This window comes from Toxorhynchites rutilus, chromosome 2 (assembly GCF_029784135.1).
Source record: "Toxorhynchites rutilus septentrionalis strain SRP chromosome 2, ASM2978413v1, whole genome shotgun sequence".
Classification (NCBI taxonomy): domain Eukaryota; kingdom Metazoa; phylum Arthropoda; class Insecta; order Diptera; family Culicidae; genus Toxorhynchites; species Toxorhynchites rutilus.
Window position 1 is genome coordinate 275,545,365 of NC_073745.1, and position 13,206 is coordinate 275,558,570.

The 13,206-nt window shown below is 37.9% G+C and overlaps 1 protein-coding gene across 2 annotated transcripts in view; it reads right to left on the minus strand.

The window, feature by feature from the left end:
• LOC129769866 (uncharacterized) overlaps window positions 1-13,206 on the minus strand; it is a 142,250-nt gene that overhangs the window by 62,151 nt on the left and 66,893 nt on the right. For both annotated transcript variants that reach the window (XM_055772371.1, XM_055772370.1), the window contains one exon: window positions 10,484-10,683. In XM_055772371.1, coding sequence (XP_055628346.1) covers window positions 10,484-10,555 — 72 coding nt within the window. In that variant the 5' untranslated portion in view covers window positions 10,556-10,683. The remainder of the gene's footprint in view (window positions 1-10,483; window positions 10,684-13,206) is intronic.

The window sequence follows — 13,206 nt, forward strand, 5'->3', positions numbered from 1 at the left end:
AAAACAGCAAATGACACATGGTTTGTTGAGCTAATTGACACTACCGTGCGGTCGGAATGCGAAATACGTGTCGCTACAAGGGCAGTGAGTTGCTTGTTCCCGATGTTCGAATTGTTCAAATAAATATAATCTCATTGATATGGATTACATGTTCAATTGTTGGAAATCAAAGTGTTTATTCCATGTTCCAATTTAAGTACATTCAATAAGTGTTTTTTTCTCTTTCTTTCACACATCACAACTTTTTTCTGAATACTCGTCCAATATAAACTAGATAGTGAGTAACTTTAAAATTATTGATTTTGACGTTTATTCCCTTCTGACGCGTTTTATTCAAAATTAGCATAATTTTAAGGAACACTCAGTTCGACTACATTATATTAGGACTAGAATAATGATTGTAGTAAGGCGTCGTGCACAAATTACGTAACGCTAAAAATCCGGATTTCGGATCCCGTCCCCCCCCCCCTACGTAACGCAATTTCCTATCTCTAATACACAGAAAGTAACGTAACCTCGACCCCTCTCCCCCTCCTTATCGCGTTACGTAATTTGTGCACGACGCCTAATAGAGTATTCGTCAAACCTTTCTCCCTCCCTACTCTCTCATTTTTATTTTTTTGACGCAGGACTACGTTTTACATTGAAACATTTACATTTTGACGTAGGACTACGTCACGTTTTTATGAAATAAAGTTAAAGTTAATAAAGTAAAGTTAATAACTATTTTTGCTGCGGACGGATTTTAACGATTTGCATACCAGTCGAATCGAGAATTTTCTAAGATTTGTTTAATATGCTATGCATTATAATCCCATAGTCAGTATATTTTGACTATGGATAGCGAAAAGAGAATATTTGCGAAGTAAACTCCACCCTTGCATAGTATGTAAGCTATCGCTAGCGTATAAGTATTGCATCTCCTCTGAGGAAAATTCTCAGAATCTTTCTGTGCCCGAAACAACAAAGGTTGCTTTTTCTACTCATTTTGTGTTTTATGTTTTCCCTCGAGTTGTGAACGCTAGCAAACATTTCGTGTGCATCGGCTCTGTTCTGATGCAACAAGCTCCTAGCTTTGTTGACGGTTTTGACCAAGAGTCGAGAAACGATTTTTAATAAACGGTCATTCTCGCGATGTTTCATTTTTATCGCTGCAACTGTGTGCAGCTGTTAGACGTGTGTTTGATGCTTGTTGAATGGCGATGCACGATATAATAAATACTCAGTGCAAGTGCATTGATATAAAGAAACAAATTGCAACATATGACCAATTAGTGTATTGTTCTCGCAAAGGCAAGAAAGAATCGTTACTTGACGAAATGATTCTACAAAACCATGCAATCCATTCAATGTTTTCAGGGTCCCCGGAACTTTTTACTAATGAGTTATTTATAAAATTTCGACGTATTCGCAAATAATATCCGAAATGATAAACCAACAAATTAAAAAAAAAAAAATTTGCGTAGTCCTACGTCCTAAGCGGTCGTGTCTCGGATGCAATAGGGTGACAATGGATGTATGGGAAAAATTTCATCATCGAATTTCAAAAACCGACCATGTACATTTTGTTTATTGGTCCAAAAAATGTTCTTCAGCTAAATGTTCAGGTTCAGCTCGATCGAACATGATTGAGGGGTGCCTCAAAGCGCTCAAAGTTTTGATTTTGATCCTCGAAAATCTTCCAAGGGGGGAGTAAAGGAAATTTGGAAAATCGAAATTTTTTTTCGATGCCAAATGACATAAAAATGCATGAAACGTCGAGATCTGGTGTCATCTCGGAAAAAAATTTTCGAGGATGAAAAAATCAATACTTTGAGTGCTTTGAGGCACCCCTAAATCATGCCCGATTGAGCTGGAATTTGGCACAGGTAATTTTTTTTGACCAATAAACAAAATGTACATGGTCGGTTCTTTAAATTCGATAATTTTTTTAATATTTATTTTTCACCCTAGGATACAACCCCACGATTTTTTTTTCTTTTCTTTCTCGTCTCCATTTATTATAGTCTGTTATAGATATCTTTGGTAAGAACATCAGAATAATTCTAGGCGTTGTGCATATTGAATTTTAGCATTGACACTATCACGTGTAAATGGAGTATATAACTGAGATGTAGCTGAACTATCGAAATAAGAACAATGGATAGTTAGAGATAGGATAGGGTAGAATAAAATGGTAGAATTTTCCTAACCAAAACATCTACTACGGAGAACATAAACACATAAAACACAAAATATCAGGTCAAGGCTTCAAGTGATGATTGTACAAATCAGATATACAGAATGAAGGCGATCTCCGTACATCAGTACCTCTCACGCTAAAGGTCACGAGTTCTATTCTCACTCCCGACATTCTTCCGAACCAGCCCAAAAGTGTATAAAGTCACTATACTATAATTACGTTACGATACTTACCATTTTTGTTTTAAATATCTTTGAAATAAATCGCCACAGTCAATATACATTACAATTTACAGTAATGGCCATGTTACTATTGACTTCAACCTACCCATGGTAAGCGCTTTGATATTCTTTTGCTCGGGTACAAGAGCGCCCGCAATTTGTTTGTATTATCAGTTCTTCATTCATCCTTCGTAAATTCATTCTTTGAAAGCTCTTGTAGTGATCCTTCGATTAATTTGACCCCGTGTATTGTGAGCTGGGTTGCCATAAGAAAATCTGGAAAATCTTTTTATCTTAGTTTTTTTGTCAAATAAATCTGATATATGTACTGAATTTATATGTTCATTTTTTAGCCATAATTTTAGCTCAGTTTTTTTGGCATAGTTACAGATGGTATTCACGTAACGCCAGCAGACATATACACTGCATAATGATTCATTGAGGTGGAATGGAGGTATAACGGTTATCGGGGTATGTTTTTTACGTAAATTCTCTCATTATAACATATTCTGGAACATACACACTCACACACACAAAAGTGATAGAGGTGAAGGTAGTATAATAATGTAACAATTCAAAATGTGGATAATTGTCATCGAATGTATCAATATTTATATTTATACTTGAACTTCAGTTGTTCTCCGTTTAACAACTGATTGCAGCAGATGGTTCTAAAAGTTATTCTCATCCAGTTCAGTAACTTTTTCTCTAGCTTCTATTCCAAAGTAGATATCATGTGACTTCTTCAGATGCTGTTCAAAATCTCCAAAGTTTGATCCTACGTGAGATTTGATGTATTGTTCAGGGTGTCTATTACGCTGTTTTTTTCTGGTTTTCAAACTGTTCTGAGGTCATTCAAAAGATTCAATTTGAAATGTTTTGTTCAATTAATTTTTTTATTTTTTTTATTTTACAAAACTGAGTTAAAAAAGGAAAATAGGATTGGTCCAATGGGAGCCATCTTGTTGCGGATGAATTCATAAATGTCAATTATTTAAGCTCTAGTATTTCCTAAATTAAATTGAAATCATTTTTGGTCGCTTTGGACGGAAGATGACTCTCCATCAAATATATTAGGTTTACCGGTAAGTTTCTTCGGTTTTATAACAGATGACGTAACTTGATTATTATTCCAGTGAATTAAATTTTCAGACATTCGTTGGAAAGCTACTGTCATTGCGCGTCTTTTTCAGTATATGTCAAAAAGTTGAAGCGCAAACAATATAGTTTTTTGCCACTTCGAATATGTCGAATTTCGTACCAACGAGAGTGTTTTTGCGGGGAGTGTTACTTCAATATGAAGAAAAAAGCTGCGGAAAGTCATCGCATTTTGGTGGAAGTTTATGGTGACCATACTCCAACTGAGCGAACGTGTCAGACGTGGTTTGCACGGTTTGAAAGTGGTAAATTCGGCTTGGAAGACGAAGAACGTTCCGGACCGCAAAAAAGTTTGAAGATGATGAATTGGAGACTTTACTCGATCAAAATCCATCACAAACGCAACATGAACTTGCAGATACACTTGTAGTAGTTCAGCAAACCATATCCGATCGTTTAAAAGCAATGGGAATGATCCGAAAGATAGGACATTGGGTTCCGTAAGAATTGAAGCCACAACTGCGGACAACTGCTCCAACGGCATGAAAGAAAGCATTTTTTTGCATCTAATCTTTACTGGCGATGAAAAGTGGGTCCATTACGATAATCCTATGGATATCCCGGCCATGCATCAACATCGACGGCCGCGCGGAATATTCACGGCCAGAAGGTTATGGTGTCTATTTGGTGAGACCAGCTGAGTTTGGTGTACTATGAGCTGCTCAAACTGAATGAAACCATTACGTAGGACCTATACCAACGACAATTGATGCGTTTGAGTTGTGCACTGAAGGAAAAACGGCCACAATACGAGTAAAGACACGATAAAGTTATTTTACAGCACGACAATGCTCGGCCGCATGTCGCGAAACCGGTCAAAACATACTTGGAAACGCTGAAATGGGAAGTCCTATCCTACCCGCCGTATTCTCCAGACATTACTTTGAATAATAAATTTGTAACCATTTTTGCAGAATAAAGCATTAATTTATGAAAAAAACGAAGAAATTTACCGGTGCTCCTATTATTTTGTTAATGTCTTTCGATAAATTCTCACTGTAGAGACTAATTTCAACGCAAACGTATTCGGCGCACAGAGTTTGCGCAGGGATTCGCATTTCACTAAGAATTAACTCAGGAATCTTTTTGGAATAGGCGAGCCACGGAATTCTCTTCATTCATCATGACTAATGTACTGTGATATTGAAGCATTTTATTTGTAGTTCATAATTTGCGATCCACGTCGTGTAACATGATAGATCTATACATTCCATTTCCTAACACGGACTATACCGATTTCCTAGTCCGCGTTAAAGAAACGCATTGCAGGCAACACAAATGTATGGAATCTCATTTCAACACTATTTTAACATGTTATCTATTGGAAATTATAGATGATTATAAAATGTAATAGATGAATGAGTGTCCGAATCGATCACGACGCTTATAAATTCATCAAAAATTTATTGAGAAATAAGCGCTTAAAATGGACAATTTTCCTGAAGTGAACAATGTTCAGTTTTTTTTCAATTTGTACTCCTAATATATATCCGAAAGAAATAATCCAAAATGATGATTCCTTCAGATATTCTAAATCCTCACAACAAGAGCCTAGCAAAATGGCATTTACCGACAGTATTTGCGCACATTTTATTTTCGCACTCACTATGCGTTTGTAATTTTTATTTATTTACTAGCTGATCCGGCAAACGCTGTTCTGCCATATAAACTAGTTGTAGTAAATATTTTGGCCCGAAGTATTACAGAACGCAAAAATTCGAACCGCTCGGGTGATTCTGACTTGTTGGATTTCATAATTCGGGTGAGTAATTGATCAGTAAACGGATTTAAAATTACCGAAGGAATTACACTATCAATTTTCGCAGACCGATTTTTTTTCCACTAACCAAACTAAGAATGTGTGTATGAGACATCCTTGCGTTTGCCATTCATTCGAAGCAACGTGTGGGACTGAATACGTGTAATGTTGTCATGAAGAGTATTGAACATTTGTTTGACGCGCGTTTAAGTGCTGTAATATCATATGCGTTGCGTTTTGTTCTGGCAATAGCAAAGGCTGTGTCAGTATTGCCTGTGATAGTATCTCGCAAATAAATGTATTCTTCCTCACGCCGCTTTTGTTTATTGTGTCGTAGGAATCGCAGCCGTTCGCTCTCTATCTCGTAGAGACTTTGGTACTGTTCACGACATCGTAAAATGCCGTTGTTCTGGCCGCATTGAATCATCATACGATACACATCGAGCACCCTCCACTTTCTTGTTTGTTTGTTTCGTCTCCTCTAACCGCATGTTCATAATTATCAGTTCAAAATGAGAAATGATATTCATAACGAATGAAATAGTTGTGTGTTCCTTCAGAACGGCTGAGTGATTTTTCGTCAAAGAAACCCTTCTGATTTGAACTATAGTCTCACGTATACTAGATCTTGTCACTCAGAATATATTCAAGGCATATTGTTTGGCATAAAAATCTCCACAAAGTTCTAATAAAAATGACTCAAGTAATAACACGTTGAGAAGACAATCGGTGGGAACGTTGGTGGCATTGAATAAGGTTGTGGAGTCGTATGGACTGTGTGTTTCAACGATGAATTCCAGATTATTGTTTTTTTCTTCGTACCACAACTTCTCGCGTGACTGTGCAGTCACTCACCATGATTCCAGCAACGCTTTTGCATTGAATTTACACATGTATTCTCTAGCAACTCCAGAATTTCATCAAAATAGGTCGAGCCGTTTCGGAGGAGTTCGACCACAATTTATCTTTATTTTTATAGATTTATTTTTTTATTATGCGTCAAAAAAAGATTCATTCATGTAATAGGTGAGGTGGGGGAAAATCATTGACATCCTGTTATTAATAATATTAGAACGATAATTCCAAAGATCTGTAATTTATAACTACTGTTTCTTGGTTTTAAAAAGTCTGAAAAATCTGTATAAATACCGATTATTCTGTAGATATGATAACCCTGATTGTGAGTGCTTGCTTGCTTGTTTGTTTTGAAAGGCTTTAAACTTTGCAGTTCATTCGCCCCTATTTATTGTCAGTTATTAAAAATTTTTTCCAGTTTAAGTTTAAAGCGTCCATAGTACAAAAAATTACAGAAACGTTGAGTCCGAGACACGACCGTATATGACGTAGGATTAAGTTAAGTCATTTGTTGCATATGATTTTGAATAGATAATGCTTCACATTTTTCAATTCTTTGATAGTTAGTTCTATAAAACATATAATTTTCTCCATTGTAAAAATTGTCATGGAATGCCGAAATCGTTTGACGCAAAATTCTTATCAATCCATCATGAAATGACTGAGCAATAAGCGTTCGAAATAGGACAATTTTAGCGATGCGGCTGATGCTCCGTTTTTCAATTTGTACCCCAATATGTTCCCGAAAGAAGTAATCCTACGTCAAAACCAAAGTTCATTCGCCTCTAACCTTAAAACAGGCCAATCAATTAATGAAGAAACTATGATCGTTCGCTCGATAAGCGGATGCGCAGCCATTAAGACTAAAAGACTCGAGGCACAAAACCAATTAGCTTGTCTTTTTAAAAAAAAAATATTATACTTGCAAAAAACTTTGATTTTGTTTTCGTTATTATTGATTTTATTTGTTTTTAATAGTTTACATGACTTTGCGATAGAAGGCGCTATTTGCATAACATATACAAAAATCAGAGATGTGATTTTTATCGTTTTTGAATTATGATTTTTAAAAGATGGTCCATAAAATAAGAGTAACATCTGGCCACTTAATTATTGCATATGGAATATGGTTTTTTTCTGAATGTTTCGCGCCTGACCAATGCAATGATGGTAAGAAAGCTAGTTTAATAAACGAAGACAGTCATTGTTTATTATATTATCATTTCGACCGATCCCATTTGATTCTCCAGAAGCTCAACAGATTTGATTAGTTAAGTTAAGAAACTGAGTGTATTAATCTCGCGCTATTGTAAACGGTTGCTGCGATTTCTATAGACCTTATGATATTTCTTCACGTGAATTAATCACTAAAGAAAACGCGCTATAAATCCGGTCAGCTTCCGGGGAAAACCATGCATGAAGACTAGATGGAACCAATTGGCCCTTTGGAAAACATTCGGATCTGACGAAAGGGGAAACTCCGGAGAAAGAATAAGAAAAAAATAGTCCCACTGTTTAGAATTTGAAACCTGACTGTGCTGATAACTTTGATACTTATCGAATTTTTAATTTCTATAATGGTACAATAAATACGAGCGGAATCAACCAGGGTGGCCACTGATGCTCATTTACTCATGCCAATTTTAATGCGCCATGTCATTGGAGGTCTTTCAACCATATCGCAGTCCGCTCCGCGATCCATCGCGAACAAATGTGCCTATGTCAATGACTTTTGCATCATCCGTACCGATTCGCGTGAACCAGAAGGCTGGCAGAAATTTTCTGCCTTATTATTCTCTAACAAACCTCCCTCTAGAGCCGCCACAAGAATGCATCTCTTTCATCCAGGCGCAATGTAGCGTGAAAAGCTGGAACTGATTTGCTCAATTTATGCGCATCAAACCGCGTCGCGTCGCTTCATCAGCGTCGACAGACAGGTCGAGCCTATGCACAAAACGTTTTTTTTCCGAATGCAAATGCTAGTGTATCCATGCAGAAGACAGAATAGACGAGGGCGAGAGTGGGAGAAAAAAAAGATCGATGCGATCATCCGCGTGAGCCGCGAATGGAGTCGAGCAGTCGCATAATAATTAAAAGTTCATCAACTTCTAACTATGAAGAGTTGCTGGGCGGTGGATTTTTCGAAACGTCACCTATCCGATCTCCATTTGAATAGCTTCTACTCAAATTTGCCACATTTTTATCATAACGTACATCTTTCCTCCAGCAGGGGAGAGCTAGAAACGTGAGAAGTTGACATTCAACAGATCGAGAGAAACCCACCTCCAGAAATGGAACACTTCGAAACAAATTACGTGGGACATAAGGTTTTTTTCCTCGGATCAAATTGCATCCATCCCTCGGCACGTGTATCTTCTGTTCGGAGAGTCGAAAAGCATAAAGCTCGTGTTACAAATACGGAGATGCAGTTTTTGATTTGTAGTAGTTGTCTGGCCGTTTTCAGTTTTTTTTCCGTGCTGATGAATGTCGAACGTTGTCAGTCTTCGCTCGTATTTTTTTTCTGTCTTAGTCTGGTGACCGAAATATCAGTTGTCGCTAACAAATAGTTCGCCTCAAGTGCTTCAACCGATATATGCAGAATACTCAACTATATGCAGGCATTCGAGTTTTCAAAAAAACGTTGAAAATTGTCTATATTTAGTGAATGAACATGCTGGGAATATTTTTGTGGCACATACATGTTTAAATGCACTTTTTTGTAATGATGTGAACCAAAAACTGAGAGCGTTTTGAGTTTTTTTCTCACATGGGAAATTCGTATTCGATTTAAAAACATTTCACGGAAGCTTGGAGTTTAGCATTGCGCAAGCTGAACTTTCAAGCGTTACCCCTTTTGCTTGAACTCCATTCTGAGAACTGAATAGCAAACGTCAAAACCAAAATAGTGGAATTCTACACGCACACCTGCCAAATTAGGGTATTTTAAATGCAATCTTAAAATTAATGTGTCAAATTTAGGTTGACCAGATTTTGGTTGCTCCACCCTTCAAGGAAGTAAAGTGCTACAAGTCTTTATTTGGATTTTCTGAGGCAGAAAAATCCCTGGTCATGTTTTCATCCAACAAGGAAGAAAATCTGTGGATTCTAGTCCAAGTGTTGAAGCAGTAATGAATCGACAGAAGCAAAAAGAACAAAAACTCACATTTACGAAGATTGCTTGTTAAATTTGAAGACTCTTCCGATTGAGCTCATTGATATTTTACAGGATAAAATCTTTCGGAACTGCTACTGTTATTAGGTATGATAAAACAACAGGATATTCGGATTGTCGTCAAGGTAAAAGAGTCTTCAGTTGAGGGTTCACGTAAAGCTGAAACAACATGTCATAGTACAAAACTATTATATCGGGTAAATACCCTTTTTTCGCAAAATACTATCACTTCCCTAAGCTTTTGATCGATCTTTTTTTAAATGAGCTATCATTGTTTGTATCATAGAAAAGCACTCTCGCAGGATTCATCAGTCTTGTAGGATCATCCTTCATAGCAAGAGTCACTTCATAATTTCAACTTCATTCATCTTCCATTCTCATTCATGGGCTGTCGCCGTTAGTATTATCATGTGTCTGTCACTTCTCTGTACACTTCTTCGTGTTCAGCTCCTTTATTGGGTTGCTGCAATTTGCAACACATCATCATCATCATCCGAAGGCATCAAGTTCCTAACAAGGAGGAAGAGGTCATATAAAGCCATCGAGCCGTACGAGAGTCATTGGGGCAGGTCAAGGGTTTAATCCACGAGAGGTGGAATGCATTGGACGGGATTTTACAACAGCCGCATATTAAACCAGCCAACTCCATCCCGCCCTTAGTGGCACGATCACGTCAAAGTGATGAGGATGGAAAGCTAGGTGTCGTTTTCGCTTTGTAAATCGTGGCGGAGCTGTGGTCGAATCAAAAGGTGCTCGCCAGCCCGCTACGGTTTATTGTCGTGTAATAAATTAAGTTGTACCATCATTTTATTTCATCGTTCATAAAGCTTGATCCCGACTTGATACGAGGGCGTTGAACAGCGGATAATACAGACAGCAAATCAAGTGGCCGAAAAATACTTTCCACAGTAATTATCAGTTTGGTTTCTAAACTAGGCCATCCCTAGAGATTAGCGTTGGAAAGAAAAAATGCCAACAAGTTTGGTATTATCTATTTCTGGATGCTCTCTAAATCTGAAGCAACTCGCTTATCTTCCCGCCGTTATCATGGATTCTCAAAACGATGCTTGAGTTGCTGTTGCTGCGATAAATCAGTTAATCGTGAATTTCGAAAGAGGATTTCTAAAATTACTCACCGTCGAGCACGGTAGACACCGAAGCACAGCCAACGTTTGTAGAATTCTCACAACCGTTCGTATGTGATGCATTTTTTCCTTGTTTTGCGCTGGCTCTGCTGTCAGACCTGCAGAAATTGGCACTACTGTTTGTTCTGATTCGCGCACATTTGGCCGGCTCCAGTTTTGCAGTAAACCTTCGCAAGAGTCCCCACAAGAGTCTGAAATTGGATAAATGCATGTAATTAATTTCAATTTGTTCCGCCACCACATAGGTGGTTAAAACTGAATAAATTCGATGGTTCGAGCAAGCGAACCATCGTGTTTTAGATGGCATCGGAGAATACTGTAGAGTTAGATGAGAACACGATCAAGAACAGAAGATATACCGAAAATGCATGCTAACTTGTTTGTTGACTGACATGGATCACATATGTTCCCGTTACATAGAATGTTTGTTGAGTAGCATGCGAATTTAGTTTTGATCCTCGAATAACTCGGAACAGAACCAGAAATTCAAGATCTGAGGTCGTTCAAAGTGTTTCGAGAAATAGCAAACTAGGTATATGAGGGAAATTGGTTTTTAATGGTAATTGCCATTACAAACGCATCTGTTTTTTCCATAGCTTCGACATTTTTCGATAACGTACTATATTTGGACGTGCAACTTTTTTGACGTAGAACTACGTCTTTCATTAAGGGTGCCAAATCAGAAGACAGATCACGTTTTTATGAAATAAAGTAAACGTTAATAACTATTTTTGCCGCGAACGGATTTTGGCGATTTACATACCAAACGAATCGGAAATTCTCTAAAATCTCCATGAACAAAGGAAAAAAAAGAACGAAGGAGAATATTTTTTTTTATCTCTATTATAGTGACTTTCAACTCATTTGGCTGGTTCGTCACTTTTACTTCCATTTTTGGAAGAATGTCGGGAGTGAGAGTTGAACTCGTGACCTTTAGCGTGAGAGGCATGGATGTTACCACTACGCCAGATCGCCTCCTCAAGGAGAATATTTGCCTAAAGTATGAACAGAGGATCAGCAAATTTCATTCTTCGTGAGAACACCGACTGGACAACACCATTGCTGGGCGAACTGGACGGCGAGGGATCGAATGGTTTTCTCAAGGCAATGGGGGTGGAGGAGTAATATGAGAAAAGAGTAGAGTTTTCCAATGGCCTTTTTGAAGGCTAGAGATGAATGAACTGAAGAAGTTTAAAGTCTCTTCAATTCATCAAGGAAATGAAGGAGAGGCAAATTTTCAGTATCGTTCTAGATTCGAAACAACGAACATCGCTTGTTCTTCCTTGTTTCGCGCCATCACATGTCTTCGTTTCGGACTGAGCTGTGGACGCGACCAAATTATTCACTCGCTGATTTCTCTGTCATTGCAATCATTGCATCAAACTGACGCCATTGCATTAATGTTTTGAGCTGCATAATTGTTCACGATAGCTACACGATAGTTCAATCATCAAGCTAGGCTATCGTCAGCTCACCAAGAAAATAAATGTTCTGGAATTTTGCCTGCGATTTTATTTCGCATGACGGTAGGAAAACTCTCTCCACAAAGGATGACAGCTAAGCTAATCTGCTTCATAACCCGTACGTAAAAATAGTGCATCTTCGCTACGCTGAAACCCCATTTGTAATGATAAATATAAACAAGGAGGGGAGATTTTTTTTTATTTTTTTTTATAAATTCGTTTATTTTTACAGGCTCAGTTACATAAGTTTAAAGGAGCCGAAATCTTAAATATAATTTTAAAACTATATATATGAACAATTTTCTTAAATCTATGGTTAGTAATGTGGGAAACCGATTACTCGTGGTGGACTCGAGATTAAAAGGGTGACATTTTCTCAGGAAAAGGATGGGGTATAAGGAAATTATTACAATGTTGATAATCACACACACTCAATTCTTAAATCTATTCGTACATCAGTTGTGAATTTACATTTCATTCTTCTGTTTATAGCAAGCGGACCAATTACTCACAAAGGAAGAAATGGAGGGTATAAGGATATAAGGATAATCACACACGAACATCGATAGATTTAAGGAAAACATATATTTGGGACATGTAATCAAGGTCTAACCGAGCCAACACATCTCTCACCGGCACATTGGGCTGCCTTCCTCTAGCCCGAAGGGAGTTCTCTAAATTCGATCTGGCAACAAGATACACCTCACACGACCAAACAACGTGTTCGATGTCGTGGTAACCTCGGCCACAAACGCAGATATTGCTGCCGGCCAGATTGAAACGAAAGAGTAGCGCGTCTAACGAACAGTGATTGGACATGAGTCGGGAGAAGGTGCGAATAAAGTCCCGACTCAAGTCCAGACTTTTGAACCATGGTTTGAGGCTAACCTTAGGGATAATCGAGTGAAGCCACCGGCCCAATTCATCTTCGTTCCATTTGCGTTGCCAGTTAGCGATGGTATTTTTACGGACTAAAGAGTAAAATTCATTGAAGGCGATTTGACGCTGATAAATATCGACTTCAATCGCACCTACCTTTGCTAATGAGTCAGCCCTCTCATTACCCGGAATTGAGCAATGAGAAGGGACCCACACAAAGGTAATGACATAACAGCGTCTGGATAAAGCACTCAAAATTTTTCGTATTCTCTCAAGGAAGTACGGCGAGTGCTTTTCCGGCCTCACTGAACGGATAGCTTCGACAGAGCTAAGACTATCCGTTACAATGTAATAGTGTTCAACAGGTCGTGA